This window comes from Staurois parvus, unplaced genomic scaffold (genome assembly GCF_062004578.1).
Source record: "Staurois parvus isolate SC_StPar_1 unplaced genomic scaffold, SC_StPar_1.0 ptg001161l, whole genome shotgun sequence".
Classification (NCBI taxonomy): domain Eukaryota; kingdom Metazoa; phylum Chordata; class Amphibia; order Anura; family Ranidae; genus Staurois; species Staurois parvus.
The window spans coordinates 1,021,110-1,042,039 of record NW_028318957.1 but is presented as its reverse complement, the minus strand read 5'-3'; the positions used below and the strand labels follow the sequence as shown (position 1 = coordinate 1,042,039).

Here is a 20,930-nt window from a genome sequence, read left to right as displayed (position 1 = left end):
GCCATCCCCAAACTCTTCCCACAAAGTTTGGAGCATGAAATTGTCCAAAATGTCTTGGTATGCTGACACTTTAAGAGTTCCCTTCACTGGAACTAGGGTTACAGAAGAGGATCTGAGTGAGTACTCCTGCACCCCCTGGACAGATAGTGGAAGGAGCACTCTGGTGCGACACCAGATTTGCCACCTGCCAGTGACTCTCTTAAAGTGACAGGAACCGGATCCCCTGTTCAAGGATATCTCCAGATTGCTGGGTGAAGTAGAAGAATTCATCTAGGGTCTGGGGTGATATATTGGGAGATGCTGGCTAGAGAGAGTGTTGCAGAGAAGGCTTGTAAATAGTTCCAGGAAGTTGTCCTTAGTCCATCTGTTCCCTTGGGCATCCTGTACACCCCTAACCCTGTCTCAGTTCAAATCCCCTAACTAAAAATAACAGGACCAAAGCTAAGGTACTGATTTCTAATTCTGGATGCAAGTCTATGTAAAGATGTGGATCGCCTGGCTGTCCAGGGCTAAAGGGCCCCAAATCTCTAGCGACTCCTAAGGGGGTAGTGCGACACTAGGGACAATTTATTCGTGAACCAATTAACCTACCAGCATAAATATATTAAAAAGTAAGGGTCCCAACACTGAACCTTGGGTTATATCACTGACAACCCTAGACCATTCAGAGTATGAATAATTAACCACTACTCTCTGAAATTTGATCTTTTAGTCAGTTTTCTATCCATTTACAAACTGATTTTTCCAGCCTGTAGACTTTACCTTTACACATTAGCCGTGTGTGGGGAACTGTGTCAAACGCGTTTGCAAAATCCAAGTATACCACGTCCACCCCTCTGTCCAAGTATACCACGTCCACCGCCACCCCTCTGTCCAAGTATACCGAGTCAACAGCCCCCCCTCTGTCCAAGTATACCACATCCACAGCCACCCCTCTGTTCAAGTATACCGAGTCCACAGCCCCCCCTTTGTCCAAGTATACCACGTCCACAGCCACCCCTCTGTCCAAGTATTCCCCATCCACAGCCAGCCCTATGTCCAAGTATACCACAGCCAGTCCCTTGTCTAAGGTTTTGTTCACTTCCTCATCAAAAGAAATCAAAATGTCTTACAACTTCTGTCTTTCATGAATCCATGCTGTCTGTTGCTCAAAATGTTTTTTTTTTTTTCCCACAAGAACTCATCTATGTGTTTTTTTTGTAACACCCTGCTACAAGTGGATGCAGGATGTTCAAACAAACACATGATGGCAGTGTCCTGCATTACAGTGGCATTCACACTCTGTAAAGCAGCCCCATGGATCTTGTATGCTGAACTGCAGGACTTTGCTAAGGAACAGTGTAGTAAAGAACATTTCCCAAAAAAGCATGCATGTGGGCAGGGCAGTATATATATATGAAAGCCCGTGAGATGAGACAGAAAGTGAGAGGGGAGAGATCTGGAGAGATGAGTGCATTGACTGCAGGAGGACCCGACCAGGCCCGGGAAAGAGAAAGAGAGGAGACAAGGAGAATCTGCTGATCACTGACCTTGCCGCATCATGGAGAAAGCTAATCTGCTAGCAGGTGACCAGACAGAATGTTGCAGGCAGGACTGGAGAGTGTATGGAGGCCTTAGTGAAGGAGAGAGAAAAACCACCAAAATTCACCAGATGCCATCCCTCGGGTGAGAGAGTCCCAAGCATTATCAAGGACAAGGAACACTGACACCTGCTCCACCTTTGTTATTTTCATGCACGCAGTTGCAGACATTGCACACAGTTATTAGAAGTTGCGGCCTAGTTCCTTTAGCCACTATCATCTGATTACACTTAGCACAGCCTTACCATCAGAACTGATAGCAGGACAGTCGGTCCACAGGCCAAACCACCGCTGTGTCACCATCATCATCAATTCACTCTGCTAAGGAGGCCATTTCCCTATTTTCCAAAAGTCTTGTAGCCCAAAGAAGAGTTGCCCTGTGCCAACAATCACTTTTACCAGATTGGCCCCTTGTTGCTTTAGACTTGGAAGTGACTAGTGCCCTAAAGGAACATTATATTTGTAAAATTTCTGTCTGCAGGGGGAGTGTTATTCTTTCCTCTCTTTTTTACACTGTTCCTCAGAGAGTTACAGTCCACACTTCTCTTCACTGCACACCAACTGGGCCCCATCACACGTGTGGAAGACACTTCATTGCCTTTAAAGAACATTGGTTGTTTTGGGGTAAAGAGCTCTTTTCCTTATTTCAGGATATCTTGCCATCAGGTCCTGAGGACCCAAAGTGAGCTAGTCTACCTGATAGTCCTAGCTGCTCACTGGGGACTGTAAGACCACCTCAGGTTGAGGGTATTGGGTTAGTTTCTGAAAACTAGGGGGTTAGTTTTCCTTAAGGTAAAATCAACGCAAGTAACATTTGATTTTACACATTCTAATTCTGTTTATGCTGTGTAACCAAGCCATATTGAATTTTGCTAGAAACCTCTTACTAGTTAACCATTAGCCGCCCGGCCAATGGCCGTTTGGCGGCTTCAAATGTGCTGCTGTATTCCGGGTGCACGCCATTTGGCGTGCTCCCGCACATGCGCAGTTTGCGCTAATGCAGAGCGGTGCAGCAGCGCGATCTGTCACCGGCCGCGTACCTCGGACACGGCTGATGACAGATCTGAGTACCGGCCCCCGTTGCAGGTACCATGTGACCTGCTGTGACCAATCACAGCAGGTCACATGACAGTTGTATACAATGGATGGCTTCATTCATGCCATCCATTGTATACTAGTGCCCAGCTGTGAATGGTCACAGCTAATCACATGCACATGTCATGTGATTAGCTGTGACCAAATCACAGCTAAGCACAAAAAAAAAAAAAAAGCTGAATGAATCGATTTCATTCAAGTAAATGCTTGCTTATAGCAAAGTAGTTCTTTGCTATAAGCAAATTGTGTAAAAAAAAAAAAAAAAATACTGATCACTTCCCCAAAGTAGTACAAGGTTACTATGGTAACCTTGTACTACTTTGGTCATAGTAAAATATGAAAACAAAATCTTAAAAAAAAAAAAAAAATGTAATAAAAATTTAAAAATAATAAAAAAAAAATATATATTTTTTTTTTTTCATACTGTCGCCAGTCAGTGTCCCTGTTCACCGCCATGCCAGTTATATGATGACGCTGTACTGCACTGGTGACAATATGTAAAAAAAAAATAGTGAAAATTTTTTTTTCATTTTTTCATTTTCCGAAAAATTATGACAAAAAAAATACAACTTCAAAAAACTCGCCATGCCTCTTATGAAGTACGTCGGACTGTCTACTCTGCAAAAAGGGGTAATTTGGGGGATATCTGTACTGTCCTGACATTCTTGGACCTCTAGAAATTAGATTGGCCGTCAGTACTTCAGGATTGATCAATATTCAGATCTTTACCATAGTTTGTGAACTCTATAACTTTCCTACAAACTAAATAATATATCCTAATTTGGGTTATTTTCACCAAAGACATGTAGCAGAATACATCTCGGCCTAAATTTATGAAGAACAATTATTTATTTGTAAACTTTTATAACAGAAACAAAGAAAAACGTGTTTTTTCAAAATTTTTGGTCTTTTTTTGCTAATTTAGCAAAAAATAAAAACCCCAGCGGTGATTAAATACCACCAAAAGAAAGCTCTAGTTGTGTGAAGAAAATGATAAAATTTTAGTTTGGGTACAATGTTGTATGACCGCGCAATTGTCATTCAAAGTGTGAGAGCTCTGAAACGTGAAAAATGGCCTGGGCAGGAAGGTGTAAAATTGCACGGTATTGAAACGGTTAACTTCAATAGGTGTGAGAATTCACTTTCTGGTGGAGATTTCCCTGTTCAGAGAGTCTGTGAACCCCAGGAAGAAAGAAGGAAACCCACTGATCACTGCCTGATACCAAAAGCAGAATGCCAGAATAGTGTGTGGTGCTGAGCCTCCCTGGAGATGACTGGACTGAAGAGCGGGTCGAGCAGATGCTGACAGCCTGCATCCCTGATCAGGGAGTGAGAATCCTCTACATCAGACGTATTGCAGATGTTCCGAATGTTTTGATACTGACAGAATGCAAAAAAGGAATTCATCCTCTACTAGAACAAGATAATATACACCTGTCTGATACAGTAATGGCCCAGGTGTTTCAACCAGTCCACCCTGATGGCAGCTCAGAGAGTTCAAGAAAAGGAACCCCGGAACCTGAGCCAGGGGTGGACTGACAATTCATGGGGCCCCCGGGCAATAGGGGATCCTGGGGCCCCTGTGTCCTTGCCAAACTCAAAAAAGCCTATGAAAAAGGTACCAGGGGCATCTCATGGGGCCCCCTACTGACCCCGGGGCCTTCGGGCAATGCCCGAGTTTCCAAATAGTCAGTCTGCCCCTGACCTGAGCAATCCACCTCAGCAGACATACTGGGAGGCATACCTGCTACCTCACTGGTGGTGTCAGCAGGGGTTGTGTGTATCATGTGTGTGACAGTGTGTGTATCATATGTGTATCGTGTGTGTGTGTATATCTTGTATGTGTGTATTGTGCACATGCAGCCCTTCTTTTGGGTGCCTGCACTGGAGAGCAGAAGTGAGTGCCCTCTCATCCTGCATGGATCCTGGCTTAGAAGAGGAGACCTGCCTTGTAGTGGAGGTGTGCTGTGCAGTGTACTGGGATGTCCAGGATGGCATAGCTGTGGATGGAGAATTGGATCCCTCTATGACAGGTGGTGGGGTTGGGTAAGGACCCTGCCCCCACCCCCCATTATACGCCTGTCATTATTTGTATGTTGCAGTTGCACAGACCTGCTCAGTACTGCTCACCGCACGATGGCCAGGAACAAGCTGCTGCCTCCACTTCCAGAGATAATGGCCTCCCCCACCTCCTATTTCCCCCCAATTCTGCCCGAGGTGCTGCCTGTGTCACCGGCAAGAACTGCTCTGAATGGTTAGAGTAGTGTGCTGCCCTTGGGTCTCTGCAGCCCGAGCAATGTCACCCGGGCGCTGGCCAGAGAATAATTTCTGAGCTCCTTTAAATGTTGCTCATGGAGCGACTGCATCAGTTGCCCCCCCTCATCCGACAATTAGAGCCTCATATGAGCTTCCTGTCACCTGACACAACCATCCACTATTCATTGTCAGTGGATCCCCCCATTACTACACATCTACTAATAAACAGGAAAGCGCAGGGCTAAGTAATATAAAATAACCAAGCAAATAAGGATGAGATAAAGTTATAAAATTATAAAAATAAAGAGACATCCCATCCCTGGTATGATGATAGAAATAAAAGTTCCAGTATATACCATATATAGGATAAAGTGACTCTTGTGCTCTGGTGACTCTGGACCCGGTATCAGTGCAATAATGATAAAGGTAATGCGCACTCACCGGACGCACATAATGTTTGCGCCTTATGTATATAATCCAGGTGTCATCAGATATGGAGAGGGTCAGGAGATGGGTGGTCTTTCCTCTAAGGGATGGTGGGTCATCAACCTGGGTGCTATGAGGCTGGAGCAGGTGATCCTCGTCCTCTAGGGGTCCCCCTTTTCCAGGTAAGCTGTTACTCTCTGGGTGTGCAGATATCCACCAGAAAGTAATAATCCGTGCCGGGGTAGTAGGTCTGTAGATTAAAGAACTCCTCCAGGGGGTAGGAATAAGGATACTCCCATAGTGTAGTAAGTATAAAAATTGTGATACATCAAAGGGTATAGTAAAAAACAGCAGACAGAGACCGGTTAGGACTAACCATTTGGTAAAGTAAGATGGCCACCGGAGCTCCACATTGCTCCGGCGGCGTGACGTCACGGTGTGATGTGGCTCCTCCTGACGCCTAGCGTGTTCAAACACGTCCTCAGAGGGGGGTCACCCCATTACTACACATCTACTATTCAGTGTCAGGGGATCCCCCCATTACTACACATTTACTATTCAGTGTCAGGAGATCCCCCATTACTACACATCTACTATTCAGTGTCAGGGGATCCCCCATTACTACACATCTACTATTCAGTGTCAGGGGATCCCCCATTACTACACATGTACTATTCAGTGTCAGGGGATCCCCCATTACTACACATGTACTATTCAGTGTCAGGGGATCCCCCATTACTACACATCTACTATTCAGTGTCAGGGATCCCCCATTACTACACATCTACTATTCAGTGTCAGGGGATCCCCCATTACTACACATCTACTATTCAGTGTCAGGGATCCCCCATTACTACACATCTACTATTCAGTGCCAGGGATCCCCCATTACTACACATCTACTATTCAGTGTCAGGAGATCCCCCCCATTACTACACATCTACTATTCAGTGTCAGGGGGTCCCCCCATTACTACACATCTACTATTCAGTGTCACGGGTCCCCCACTACTACACATCTACTATTCAGTGTCAGGGGATCCCCCATTACTACACATTTACTATTCAGTGTCAGGGGATCCCCCATTTCTACACATCTACTATTCAGTGTCAGGGAATCCCCCCATTACTACACATCTACTATTCAGTGTCAGGAGATCCCCCCATTACTACACATCTACTATTCAGTGTCAGGGAATCCCCCCATTACTACACATCTTCTATTCAGTGTCAGGGGATCCCCCATTACTACACATCTATTCAGTGTCAGGGGATCCCCCATTACCACACATCTACTATTCAGTGTCAGGGGATCCCCCATTACTACACATCTACTATTCAGTGTCAGGGGATCTACCATTACTACACATCTACTATTCAGTGTCAGGGGATCCCCCATTACTACACATCTACTATTCAGTGTCAGGGGATCCCCATAACTTTTTATGAGTACAGAGCTCTGATCAGTAGAGATAAATAGAATATCAGATACAATCGTCCCGTCCAATCACTAGCAATGCTGATTCCGGCCTCACACTGTCTGCTGATCCCATTCATGCTCCATACACAAGGAGATGATAGCACAATACGAGTCATGTCAGTGGTATTCTGTGCTCATCCTGTGTATGGAGATATCACCGTCTCTACACATGGAGGACAATGTTGGGGGGTCCACTCCAGTATAACATTTGTCTTATAAAATTCTATTTCCTGGAGATTTATAAAGTGATCGAATATAAATGATTCCAATAAAGAGAAATGAGTTCCATCCATGTAGAGAATAGTTCCATTCATTCTTGGGGGGGGGGGGGTTCATTTAATTCTGGTAACATTCTTCTCTTCTTCTACAGATTGGATGATAATCACCTGACAGACAGTTCCTGCCCCCACCTGGCATCTGGAATAAGAAATAACCTGACACTGAGGACACTGGACCTGTCTGGGAACAATCTGGAGGGTCCTCATTTCGGGGATCTGATGGCGGCTCTGACAACAAGCCAGATAGAGGGATTACGGTGAGTATAACAGGACAGTTCTGGTGGAGCCTTACGTGCTGATGTCACGGCACCGCGGCCAGAGTTCGGAGCGGCGGCCAGAGCTCGGAGCGGCGGCCATCTTGGTATGTGCTTTATACAGAAATGAATTGTTTTATCCATGTGGATTGTATATTAAGCTTTTAATAAATACTTGTAAATTGTGGTGCTGCGCTAATAAAATATATGTGAATCTCAATACGTGATAGTCAGTGAATGGGTAAACAATATCCCCTTATAGATCAATTAAATCAAAATATGACCTATACCCCAATATATACCTCTACACCACTTCTACAAAGTGAGTACATAAACAAAATATTCCACGTATACATATACAATAATTATACACATACCGTATATACTCGAGTATAAGCCGAGTTTTTCAGCACATTTTTTGTGCTGAAAAACGGCCCCCTCGGCTTATACTCGAGTCAACGTCGAGTCAACGTTGCAGATGACATGCCGTCCCTGTCATCTGGACACCCCCCCGGGATCAATCCTGTCAGTGTGGGAGGAATAGTGCCCCATCGTTGGTGTTAGTGGGGGGGGGATTACTGCCCCATCGTTTGTGTCAGTGGGGGGAGGAATAGTGCCCCATCGTTGGTGTCAGTGGGGGGAGGAATAGTGCCCCATCGTTGGTGTCAGTGGGGGGAGGACGAGTGCCCCATCGTTGGTGTCAGTGGGGGGAGGAATAGTGCCCCATCGTTGGTGACCCCTGCTCCAGCCTGGGCTCGTTCGCTCCCTCCCTCTCCCATGGTACACACTTACCTGTCAGATGTCTTCCTTCTCCGGCCGCTCTCCTCCTCCTCACTCGCTCAATCTTTGCGGTGCCGCTCAGCTCCTCCTCTCGCCGGTGATTGGGCGCCTGTGTGCCTCTCCTGAGCTACAGTTCCGGCGGCCAATCACCGGCGAGGAGGTGGAGCTTGGAGAGGAGGAGCCGAGCGGCACCGCGGAGATCGATCGAGGAGAGCGGCCGGAGAAGGAAGACATCTGACCGGTAAGTGTGTACCATGGGAGAGGGAGGGAGCAAACGAGCCCAGGCTGGAGCAGGGGTCACCAACGATGGGGCACTATTCCTCCCCCCACTGACACCAACGATGGGGCACTCGTCCTCTCCCCACTGACACCAACGATGGGGCACTATTCCTCCCCCCACTGACACCAACGATGGGGCATTATTCCTCCCCCCACTGACACCAATGATGGGGCACTATTCCTCCCACACTGACACCAATGATGGGGCACTATTCCTCCCACTGACACCAATGATGGGGCACTATTCTCCCCACTGACACCAATGATGGGGCACTATTCCTCCCCCCACTGACACCAATGATGGGGCACTATTCCTCCCACACTGACACCAATGATGGGGCACTATTCCTCCCCCCACTGACACCAACGATGGGGCACTATTCCTACCCCCTCGGCTTATACTCGAGTCAATAGTTTTTCCCAGTTTTTTGTGGTAAAATTAGGTACCTCGGCTTATATTCGGGTCGGCTTATACTCGAGTATATACGGTATATTAAATGCCGTGATGCCGAATGAACTCCTCAACGGCAACACCAGTGAATAAAGTGACATAAACGCATGTTAACTTTACATTCCCTGAAAAAGCAGGCTGAAAGAAATAATAGTGATCCCACTAGGGGGTAAAAATCAAAGTGAATCAGTGACATCACTCTTTGTAGCAAACATAACAAAACAAAAAAAAAGGAATCAAAAAGCTAAACGCATGTATATGCTCAAAATGAATTGTGAATCTAAACAATGCCAGTGATCCCACTATGGGAGAAATACAGAGGATCTGTGAAACCACAAATGGTGGTAATTGTGAAAGAAAGAGAAAAACAGGCTCACCGCCTGTAAATCATTAACAGTCACTTAAATAAACGATAGTGACCCCCTACTGGGGATAAGTGACACCAAAAAAAAAAGGCTAAATGCCTATAGATACCGACGTGATTCCTGACCCCAAATGGGGGTTCTGAATAAGCGTGAAAATAAGTGACTTCAAACAGTGCTTCACACTTTCCATACAGTGAGGAACAGAAGTATTTGAACACCCTGCGATTTTGCAAGTTCTCCCACTTAACTCCTGAACTCCTGAAGGACAACACCAGTGAATAAAGTGACATAAACGCATGTAAACTTTACATGCCCTGGATAAGCACGTTGAAAGAAATAATAGTGCGGGTTCCCCCTCATTTTCTTTGGTTGCTTCAGGAGAGTTAATGCGTTTTATCTGGGCCGATAAGCACCCCAGAGTATCCAAAAGTACGCTTTTTGCCCATAGACTTCAGGGTGGTCTTGGGGTGCCTAATGTGACTAAGTATTATCAAGCGAGCCAGATTGCCCCACTGTCTATGTTGCACGCCTCTTCCGACATCCCCCTCTGGGTCCTGTTGGAACTACCTAATTGTGCCCCTATCGCACTGTCGACGCTTCTATGGCTTCCCCCTGCCCTGCGCCCTATGGCACTGAGTCCGATGTTACTTCATGGCCTACAAGTTTGGGACTCGGTACGTTATTCTGGTGGCCTGATGTCACCTTTTTTGCCTTTGCTCCCAATTATTAACAACCCTCTTTTCCCACTGGGTTTAGATCACCCAGGGGCGTTTTCTTGGTGGGTGACTAATGGTTTTTCGCAGGTGCGACACTTTTTGATTTTTCGGTCCTTTCCCACCTGGAACTCTCTTCGGGAATCCCGGAATATCCCCCCGGCGGAATTCTTTCGATATCTTCAATTGCGACACTGGCTGCTCTCGCTGCTGGGCACTTCTGCTTTCCTGTACCAGAAATCTGTCTTTGAACAGCTTTGCCAACAGCGTCCGGGCGCTCCGGGCCTTATATCCCTTCTTTATGCAGCTCTGAACAGACGCTCGTCGCATACTTCTCTTTCATATGTTGTTCAGTGAGAGCGCAATCTGGGAGTGGCTTTGGATCCGGAGGACTGGAATAGGGCTTGGTCACTCATAGCTAAATGCTCATTTAATACGACCACACTGGAGGCAGCCTATAAGGTATTGTTTCGTTGGTACTGGGTTCCGGCTCGGTTGGCCCGGGCCAACCCTGCCTGTAGTGATCAATGTTTTCGGGGTTGTGGCCATCGTGGTGATGTATTGCATATCTGGTGGTCATGCCTGAGACTGTTTCGTTTTTGGTCTCATGTGTTTGGCCTCCTTTTCACCTTGTTCCATCTCTCCATACGCCGGGATGCTCGGTATGCTTTGCTTCATTGCCCCATACCGGGCCTCTTGGCTCACCAGCAGAAGTTGGCTTCCTATGTGTTTTTATCCACCACTAGAACAATTGCTCTGGCCTGGAAGAGTCCATTTGTTCCTCTTCAGGGGGTGCGGGATCGTATGACTACTATGATGCTCAATGAACAGATGTCGAGTATCCGCAACGACTCCCAACGTAAACTTTTGAAAATATGGGAGCCGTGGTTGCAATATGCCTTTCCCTCACTCCCCCCAGGTAGTCTGGGGATGTAATGGCGTTCAGTATTGGCGCTCTTGGACCCCTGCTCTTTGCCCCCCCTCTTTTTTTTTTTTCTCCTCTTTCTTCCTTTTTCTCTCTCTCTCTGTTTTTGGTGTGACTAGACAGCTGCATTTAGTTGTTATAGTCAGTTACATTAATGTTTTGTAACTTATGTGCCATTGATAGCCCCTGTGTGGGCGTATCTTTTGCCCTGTTGGCGTTAGAGCACCGTTTTTCCTTTTTTTTTATTTTGCATTTTGTTTATCTGTGCAATTGATAGCCCCTGCGTGGGCGTGTTTTGTTGCCTCTGTTTTATACTGTTTAAAAAATTAATAAAAACCATTGAAATAGAAAGAAATAATAGTGATCCCACTAGGGGATAAAAATCAAAGTGAATCAGTGACATCACTCCTTGTGGTAAACATAAGAAAAAAAAAAGAGGAATCAAAAAGGTAAACGCATGTATATGCTCAAAATGATTTGTGAATCTAAACAATGCCAGTGATCTCACTATGGGATAAATACAGAGGATCTGTGAAACCACAAATGGTGGTAATTGTGAAAGAAAGAGAAAATCAGGCTTACCGCCTGTCAATCATCAACAATCACTTAAATAAATGATAGTGACCCCCTACTGGAGATAAGTGAACACCAAAAAAATATGCTAAATACCTATAGATACCGACGTGATTCCTGACCCCAAATGGGGGTTCTGAATAAGCGTGAAAATAAGTGACTTCAAACAGCGCTTCACCCTTTCCGTATATCCACAAACATAAATTAACAGTGGATAGTCCACCCACCAACATAAACCAAAACTACAAAAAATGAACGTGTCCTAAAAAGTGAAAAAATAAAAAAAATTAAATAAATGTCCAATCTAAAAAAGTGTCCAGAACCATCCAAATGGTGGAGGTGTACTGTAGTCCTGTGATCACCAAACTGTGCAACAGGATACTATGAATCCCACTCTAGGTGCAATGGCCCCTCACCTCCATGCGGTGACTCTGCAGGGTCAAAATGCCTTAGACAATCAAATACCACCGCTCTGGACTCCCTCCCGGTACCCTGATGAAGTCACGTGACATCGTGATGTAACGCGTGGGCTTGTGGGGACACAACTTCCGGCGTGCTGACTCAACTTTCGGGGCGGATGCCATCTTGGAACTCCTATTGAGGTCAATGTATTAGTACACCCACAGCATGTGGATAGGTACTAAAAGCTTATAATTTCAAGTTAAATGTGAGTGGAATTTGATACGTTTTTATCCATTTTGAGTCATTAAACGTTCATACACTATAGGAGCACTTTGCATTCTCTTTCTGGGCGAATGAGGAGCTATCACTTCTAGGACCACTGAGAGGAGGCTGTATGCGGGACCTTGGCCATCAGAAGGTAGCGGACATGGTGGTGGACCTGACATCCGTTGGAGGGATTCTGGGTTCCAAACTGGTGGAATTTGATTGTCTAAGGCATTTTGACCCTGCAGGGTCACCGCATGGAGGTTAGGGGCCATTACACCTAGAGTGGGGTTCATAGTATCCTGTTGCACAGTTTGGTGATCACAGGACTACAGTACACCTCCACCATTTGGATGGTTCTGGACACTTTTTTAGATTGGACATTTATTTATTTTTTTCACTTTTTTGGACACGTTCATTTTTTGTAGTTTTTGTTTATGTTGATGGGTGGACTATCCGCTGTTGATTTATGTTTGTGGATATACAGTGAGGAACAGAAGTATTTGAACACCCTGCGATTTTGCAAGTTCTCCCCCTTAGAAATCACGGAGGGGTCTGAAATTGACATTGTAGGTGCATTCCCACTCTGAGAGACAGAATTTAAAAATAAAATAAGAAAATCACATTGTATGATTTTTAAAGAATTTATTTGTCTTGCACTGCTGAACATAAGTATTTGAACACCTAAGAATTCTGGCTCTCAAAGACCTGTTACTGCGCCTAAAAAGTCCCCCTCTACTCCCCTCATTAATCTAACTTAGTAGCACCTGTCTGAGCTCTTTAAAGACACCTGTCCACCCCACAGTCAGTCAGACGCCAACTACTACCATGGGCAAGACCAAAGAGCTGTCAAAAGACACCAGAGACAAAATTGTGGACCTCCACAAGGCTGGAAAGGGCGACGGGGCAATTGCCAAGCAGCTTGGTGAAAATAGATCAACTGTTGGAGCAATTGTTAAAAATGGAAGAGGCTAAAGACGACTGTCAGTCTCCCTCGGACTGGGGCTCCATGCAAGATCTCACCTCGTGGGGTATCACTGATGATAAGAAAGGTGAGAAATCAGCCCAGAACTACAAGGGAGGAGCTAGTCAATGACATGAAGAGAGCTGGGACCACAGTTTCAAAGGCCACTGTTTGTAGAACACTACGTCGTCATGGTTTCAAATCATGCATTGCACGGAAGGTTCCCCTGCGCAAGTCATCACATGTCCAGGCCCGTCTGAAGGTTGCCAATGACCATCTGGATGATCCAGAGGAGGCATGGGAGAAAGTCATGTGGTCAGATGAGACCAAAGTAGAACTTTTTGGTCTAAACTTCACTCGTGTTTGGAGGAAAAAGAAGGATGAGTTGCATCCCAAGAACACCATCCCTACTGTGAAGCATGGGGGTGGTAACATCATTCTTTGGGGTGCTTTTCTGCGAAGGGGACAGGACGACTGCACTGTATTTAGGAGAGGATGAATGGGGCCATTTATTGTGAGATTTTGAGCAACAACCTCCTTCCCTCAGTCAGAGCATTGAAGATGGGTCGTGGCTGGGTCTTCCAACATGACAACGACCCAAAGCACACAGCCAGGAGAACCAAGGAGTGGCTCCATAAGAAGCATATCAAGGTTCTGGAGTGGCCTAGCCAGTCTCCAGACCTAAATCCAATAGAACATCTTTGGAGGGAGCTGAAACTCCGTGTTGCTCAGCGATAGCCCTGAAACCTGACAGATCTAGAGGAGATCGGTGTGGAGGAGTCGGCCAAAATCCCTGTTCCAGTGCAAACCTGGTCAGGAACTACAGGAAATGTTTGACCTCTGTAATTGCAAACAAAGGCTTCTGTACCAAATATTAACACGGATCTTCTCAGGGGTTCAAATACTTCTGTTCAGCAGTGCAAGACAAATAAATTCTTTAAAAATCATACAATGGGATTTCCTGAATTGTTTTTTAAATTCTGTCTCTCAGAGTGGGAATGCAGCTACAATGTGAATGTCAGACCCCTCCATGATTTCTAAGTGGGAGAAAATCGCAGGGTGTTCAAATACTTCTGTTCCTCACTGTATGGAAAGTGTGAAGCGCTGTTTGAAGTCACTTATTTTCACGCTTATTCAGAACCCCCATTTGGGGTCAGGAATCATGTTGGTATCTATAGGTATTTAGCCTTTTTTTTTGGTGTCACTTATCCCCAGTAGGGGGTAACTATCGTTTATTTAAGTGACTGTTAATGATTTACAGGCGGTGAGCCTGTTTTTCTCTCTCTTTCACAATTACCACCATTTGTGGTTTCACAGATCCTCTGTATTTCTCCCATAGTGAGATCACTGGCATTGTTTAGATTCACAAATCATTTTGAGCATATACATGCGTTTACCTTTTGGATTCCTTTTTTTTTTTATGTTTACTACAAGGAGTGATGTCACTGATTCACTTTGATTTTTACCCCCTAGTGGGATCACTATTATTTCTTTCAGCCTGCTTTTTCAGGGAATGTAAAGTTAACATGCGTTTATGTCACTTTATTCACTGGTGTTGCCGTTGAGGAGTTCAGTCGACATCACGGCATATATGTGTATAATTATTGTGTATGTATATGTGGAATATTTTGTTTATGTACTCACTTAGTAGAGGAGGTGTAGAGGTATATATTGGGGTATATGTCATATTTTGATTTAATTGATTCATAAGGGATATTGTTTACCCGTTCACTGACTATCACGTATCAGGGTTCAAATATAGTTTATTATGAAGCACCACAATTTACAATTTGGGTTAAACATTTTTATTGGTATATGGTTAGGTGTTAGCAGCTTTAGCCACAAGTTCATCTAAGCGCAGGAGGACTTTGATTATTGTTTTAATAAATACTACACTATATGCCGAACCTTGGGCTCCTGTGGTGAGCATTTCCCCCTAGGAGGATTCCCTAATAGGTTTTCAAAAGTCTATTTTCTGGAGAAGTCTGGTCTGCATATATGTCTCTTCGAGATCTTCTATGGAATCAGCACAAATGCTCCTATACCAGTAGTGTTCTGGTGAGTGCATATCCATAAGAGGTGGTGGATTCCCACATTGCATTATGAGCACCTTTTCAATATCTCACCTGGTATTGCTGAACCTTGTAGTACCACGGATTCTTTCACTGGATGATGAGCACTATTATATTTATCACATTGGTATTGCTGAGACTTGCAGTACCACGGACATTTTATTTATGTTTTATTTTGTTTAATATTTGAATGGTTACTTGTGCAATACATTCAGATTTTGTCACATGGTCTAATAACATCAGGTGTTCACATTTTTCACCATAACACTTTATGACGTCATTTAATATTTAGCTCTGCACTTCCACTTATACTAGTTTTTGTGGGATTCTTTTACCTTTGCCCCATTTTGTGCTAGCAGCTCCTAATACTCAGCGCTTGCCAGATATCCTGCATTCCATATATATAGGTGACATTATAGATATTCATATACAGTACATGGGAATCTGATCCTAATGCAAGTGATCAGAGTCTCATACAAATTCTTTTCATCTGGCGTGCTATTCAGTTCCAGAAGATCTCCCCATTACTGAACATTTGTTACCTAGCGCCATGACGTCCTATGAGTACAGAGCTCTGATCAGCAGAGATAAATAGAATATCAGATACAATCCTCCCGTTCAATCACTAGCAATGCTGATTCCAGCCTCACACTGTCTGCTGATCCCATTCATGCTCCATACACAAGGAGATGATAGCACAATACGAGTCATGTCAGTGGTATTCTGTGCTCATCCTGTGTATGGAGATATCACCGTCTCTACACATGGAGGACAATATTGGGGGGTCTACTCCATTATAACATTTGTCTTATAAAATTCTATTTCCTGGAGATTTATAAAGTGATCGAATATAAATGATTCCAATAAAGAGAAATGAGTTCCATCCATGTAGAGAATAGTTCCATTCATTCCTGGGGGGGGGGGGGGGGATTCATTTCCTTCTGGTAACATTCTTCTCTTCTACAGATTGTCCTATACTCACCTGACAGACAGTTCCTGCCCCCACCTGGCATCTGGAATAAGAAATAACCCGACACTGAGGACACTGAACATTTCTGGGAACAATCTGGAGGGTCCTCATTTCAGGGATCTGATGGCGGCTCTGACAACAAGCCGGATAGAGGAATTACAGTGAGTATAACAGGACTGACTGAGACAATCATATTCTGGGACAGATTAACATTCAATTGTCTAAATCTTCGGATCTTCTCTAACTCTGTTATCAGCAATAAATTAGACTTTTTCTACATCTGGCCATAAGTGGATCAAATATGGACAGGTTTAGTAAGGACCAGCCGAGATCTGACCCATCTATGGGCAGGCTGGTTGTACTGAAGTTGATCCGTCAATCACATTCAGTACAACCATCCTCTGGGACTTTTTGCATTCGATCACTGCTGGGGGTCTATAGCAGCTAACAGTGATCAGTGTTCTGCTGGCAGGGAAGGCTTCCTGTTGGCAGAACACAGTTGTGCGGCAGGAGTGATTCCCCCATCCATTCTGACTGTGTTGATGGGGGGATTGAGCAATTGTCTTTCTTTCCACCCGTAGTGGAAGGAAAGAATATTGTATAGTCTGTAGCTTACTTAAAGCTCCCCACACACAGTACAGTCTGATCTTACAATCTTCTTTACCTCCATTGCCTAATTGGATACAAACTGACTGGATACATTGGGTAGGTCCTCATATGATATAAAGTTGTACAAACAGCATAATATCAGATGGTAACATGGTGACCCTATAGACTATAAAATGTAAACATTAAAGTGTTACTAAACCCACAACAGTACAATCAGTCTGTAGATGCAGTAAAGCATGCTTGTGATACTCACTGTGGAACCTAAGGGGTTAATCCTCTGCATTGTGTAAAAAGACCGATTGATCCTTTCTGCTCTGTTCCTCCATTTTGCAAGCGACCACCTCTTATCTTCTGATAAGACAGACTGAACCATAGGCATTTTGCACATGCTCAGTTTAGTGTGTATTGTTAGAGGTTTTTTTTTCCTTGGAAGGGTGCATGTGATCAGCACAGGGCCAATCAGCGCTGTCCAGACAGAGATCAAGAGTTCTGCATCCTCCTAGAGCAAAAAAAAAATCTCCTCCTACAAGCTTTAATCATTGCTCTGCTGGACACTAATAGAAGTCAAAAGACTGCTATATACTGCGGATGAGAAAAGGGATATAGAAGTTTATATTTACTAAAGTAATTGCATTTCCACGTTGATGGGTTTGGGGAGAGCATATATAGTGAATGCAGGGTCAAGGGAGAGCTGATATAGTGAATTCAGGGTCCGGGGAAAGCGGATATAGAGAATGCAGGGTCCGGGGAGACCACATATAGTAAATGCAGGGTCCGGGGAGTGCGGATATTGTTAGTGCAGGGTCTGGATAGAGTGGATATAGTGAATGCAGGGTCCGGGGAGAGCAGACATAATGAATGCAGGGTCCTGGGAGACCAGATATAGTGAATGCAGGGTCCGGGGAGAGCGGATATAGTGAACGCAGGGTCTGGGGAGAGCAGACATAGTGAATTCAGGGTCCTGGGAGACCAGATATAGTGAATGCAGGTTCCGGGGAGACCAGATGTAGTAAATTCAGGGTCTGGGGAAAGCGCATACAGTGAATCCAGGGTCCGGGGAGAGCGGATATAGTGAATGCGGGGTCCGGAGAGAGCGGACAAAGTGAATGCAGGGTCCATGGTGACCAGATATGGTGAATGCGGGGTCCGGGGAGAGCGGATACAGTGAATGCAGGGTCCAAAGAGAGCAAATATATTGAGTGTAGGGTCCGGGGAGAGCAGATATAGTGAATGCGGGGTCCGGGAGAGCAGATATAGTGAATGCGGGGTCCGGGAGAGCAGATATAGTGAATGCAGGGTCCGGGGAGAGCGGATATAGTGAATGCAGGGTCCGGGGAGAGCGGATATAGTGAATGCAGGGTCCAGGGAGAGCGGATATAGTGAATGCAGGGTCCGGGGAGAGCGGATATAGTGAATGCGGGGTCCGGGGAGAGCGGATATAGTGAAGGCGGGGTCCGGGGAGAGCGGATATAGTGAATGCAGGGTCCAGGGAGAGCGGATATAGTGAATGCAGGGTCCAGGGAGAGTGGATATAGTGAATGCGGGGTCCGGGGAGAGCGGATATAGTGAATGGGGGGTCCGGAGAGAGCGGACAAAGTGAATGCAGTGTCCGGGTAAAGCAGATATAGTGAATGCAGGGTCCATGGTGACCAGATATGGTGAATGTGGGGTCCGGGGAGAGCGGATACAGTGAATGCAGGGTCCAAAGAGAGCAAATATATTGAGTGTAGGGTCCTGGGAGAGTGGATATAGTGAATGCAGGGTCTGGGGAGAGCGGATATAGTGAATGCAGGGTCCGGGGAGAGCGGATACAGTGAATGCAGGGTCCGGGGAAAGCGGATATAGTGAATGCGGGGTCCGGGGAGAGCGGATATAGTGAATGTGGGGTCCGGGAGAGCGGATATAGTGAATGCGGGGTCCGGGAGAGCGGATATAGTGAATGCGGGTCCGGGCAGAGCGGATATAGTGAATGCGGGGTCCGGGGAGAGCGGATATAGTGAATGTGGGGTCCGGGGAGAGAGGATATAGTGAATGCGGGGTCCGGGGAGAGCGGATATAGTGAATGCGGGGTCCGGGAGAGCGGATATAGTGAATGCGGGTCCGGGCAGAGCGGATATAGTGAATGCGGGGTCCGGGGAGAGCGGATATAGTGAATGCGGGGTCCGGGGACAGCGGATACAGTGAATGCAGGGTCCGGGGAGAGTGGATATAGTGAATGCAGGGTCCAGGGAGAGCGGATATAGTGAATGCAGGGTCCGGGGAGAGCGGATATAGTGAATGCGGTGTCCGGGGACAGCGGATACAGTGAATGCAGGGTCCGGGGAGAGTGGATATATTATTATTATACAGTATTTATATAGTGCTAAAAGGTTTGCTCAGCGCTGTACATTATAGTAGGGGACAGAACATGATACAATACAGTAACAAAACAAAACACGAGGGGTTCGAGGGCCCTGCTCTTTCCAGCTTACAATTTAGGAGGGAGGGGATAGTGGTCCAGAAGGAAGTGGCTGTGGGGGATGGAGTGGAAGAGATGGAAGAAGTGGCTGTTAGGTGAGGGTGGGGTATGCATCCCTAAAGAGATGGGTTTTCAGGGTGCGCCTAAAGGTGAGGAGGGTAGGTGACAGTCTGATGGATTGGGGTAGTGAGTTCCAGAGGATGCGGGAAGTCCTGGAGAAGTCAGGCGTGGGAGGTGGAGACCAGGGAGCTAGAAAGTAGGAGGTCTTGTGAGGAGCGAAGATTACGGGTTGGGTGGTATTTGGGTGTCATGTCGGTGAGGTAGTTTGGGCAGCGTTATGAATGGCTTTGTATGTCTGTGTTAGTAGTTTGAATTTAATGCGTTGGGCAATCGGGAGCCAATGGAGGGAATGGCAGAGGGGGTGGCAGGAGTGGAGCGGTTGGTAAGGTGGATGAGTCTGGCTGCTGAGTTCAGGATAGACTGATATAGTGAATGCGGGGTCCGGGGAGAGCGGATATAGTGAATGCGGGGTCCGGGGAGAGCGGATAGAGTGAACGCGGGGTCCAGGGAGACCGGATATAGTGAACGCGGGGTCCGGGGAGAGCGGATATAGTGAATGCGGAGTCCGGGGAGAGCGGATATAGTGAATGCAGGGTCCGGGGTCTACTCCATTATAATATTTGTCTTATAAAATTCTATTTCCTGGAGATTTATAAACTGATGGAATATAAATGATTCCAATAAAGAGAAATGAGTTCCATCCATGTAGAGAATAGTTCCATTCATTCCTGGGGGGGGGGGGGGGGATTCATTTCCTTCTGGTAACATTCTTCTCTTCTTCTACAGATTGTCCTCTAATCACCTGACAGACAGTTCCTGCCCCCACCTGGCATCTGGAATAAGAAATAACCCGACACTGAGGACACTGAACCTGTCTAGGAACAATCTGGAGGGTCCTCATTTCAGGGATCTGATGGCGGCTCTGACAACAAGCCGGATAGAGGAATTACAGTGAGTATAACAGGACTGACTGAGACAATCATATTCTGGGGCAGATTAACATTCAATTGTCTAAATCTTCGGATCTTCTCTAACTCTGTTATCAGCAATAAATTAGACTTTTTCTACATCTGGCCATAAGTGGATCAAATATGGACAGGTTTAGTAAGGACCAGCCGAGATCTGACCCATCTATGGGTAGGCTGGTTGTACTGACGTTGATCCGTCAATCACATTCAGTACAACCGTCCTCTGGGACTTTTTGCATTCGATCACTGCTGGAGGTCTATAGCAGCTAACAGTGATCAGTGTTCTGCTGGCAGGGAAGGCTTCCTGTTGGCAGAACACAGTTGTGTGGCAGGAGTGATTCCCCCATCCATTCTGACTGTGTTGATGGGGGGATTGAGCAATTGTCTTTCTTTCCACCCGTAGTGGAAGGAAAGAATATTGTATAGTCTGTAGCTTACTTAAAGCTCCCCACACACAGTATAGTCTGATCTTACAATCTTCTTTACCTCCATTGCCTAATTGGATACAAACTGACTGGATACATTGGGTAGGTCCTCATATGATATAAAGTGGTACAAACAGCATAATATCAGATGGTAACATGGTGACCCTATAGACTATAAAATGTAAACATTAAAGTGTTACTAAACCCACAACAGTACAATCAGTCTGTAGATGCAGTAAAGCATGCTTGTGATACTCACTGTGGGGCCTAAGGGGTTAATCCTC

At 45.7% G+C, this 20,930-nt stretch overlaps 1 protein-coding gene across 1 annotated transcript in view; it reads left to right on the top strand.

The window, feature by feature from the left end:
* The first annotated feature begins 4,593 nt into the window (after positions 1-4,593).
* The window catches only part of LOC149439091 (ribonuclease inhibitor-like), a 32,516-nt gene continuing 16,179 nt past the window's right edge, over positions 4,594-20,930 (top strand). Inside the window, exons 1-2 of the mRNA XM_089659500.1 lie at positions 4,594-4,721; positions 20,040-20,204. Coding sequence (XP_089515626.1) covers positions 4,594-4,721; positions 20,040-20,204 — 293 coding nt within the window. The remainder of the gene's footprint in view (positions 4,722-20,039; positions 20,205-20,930) is intronic.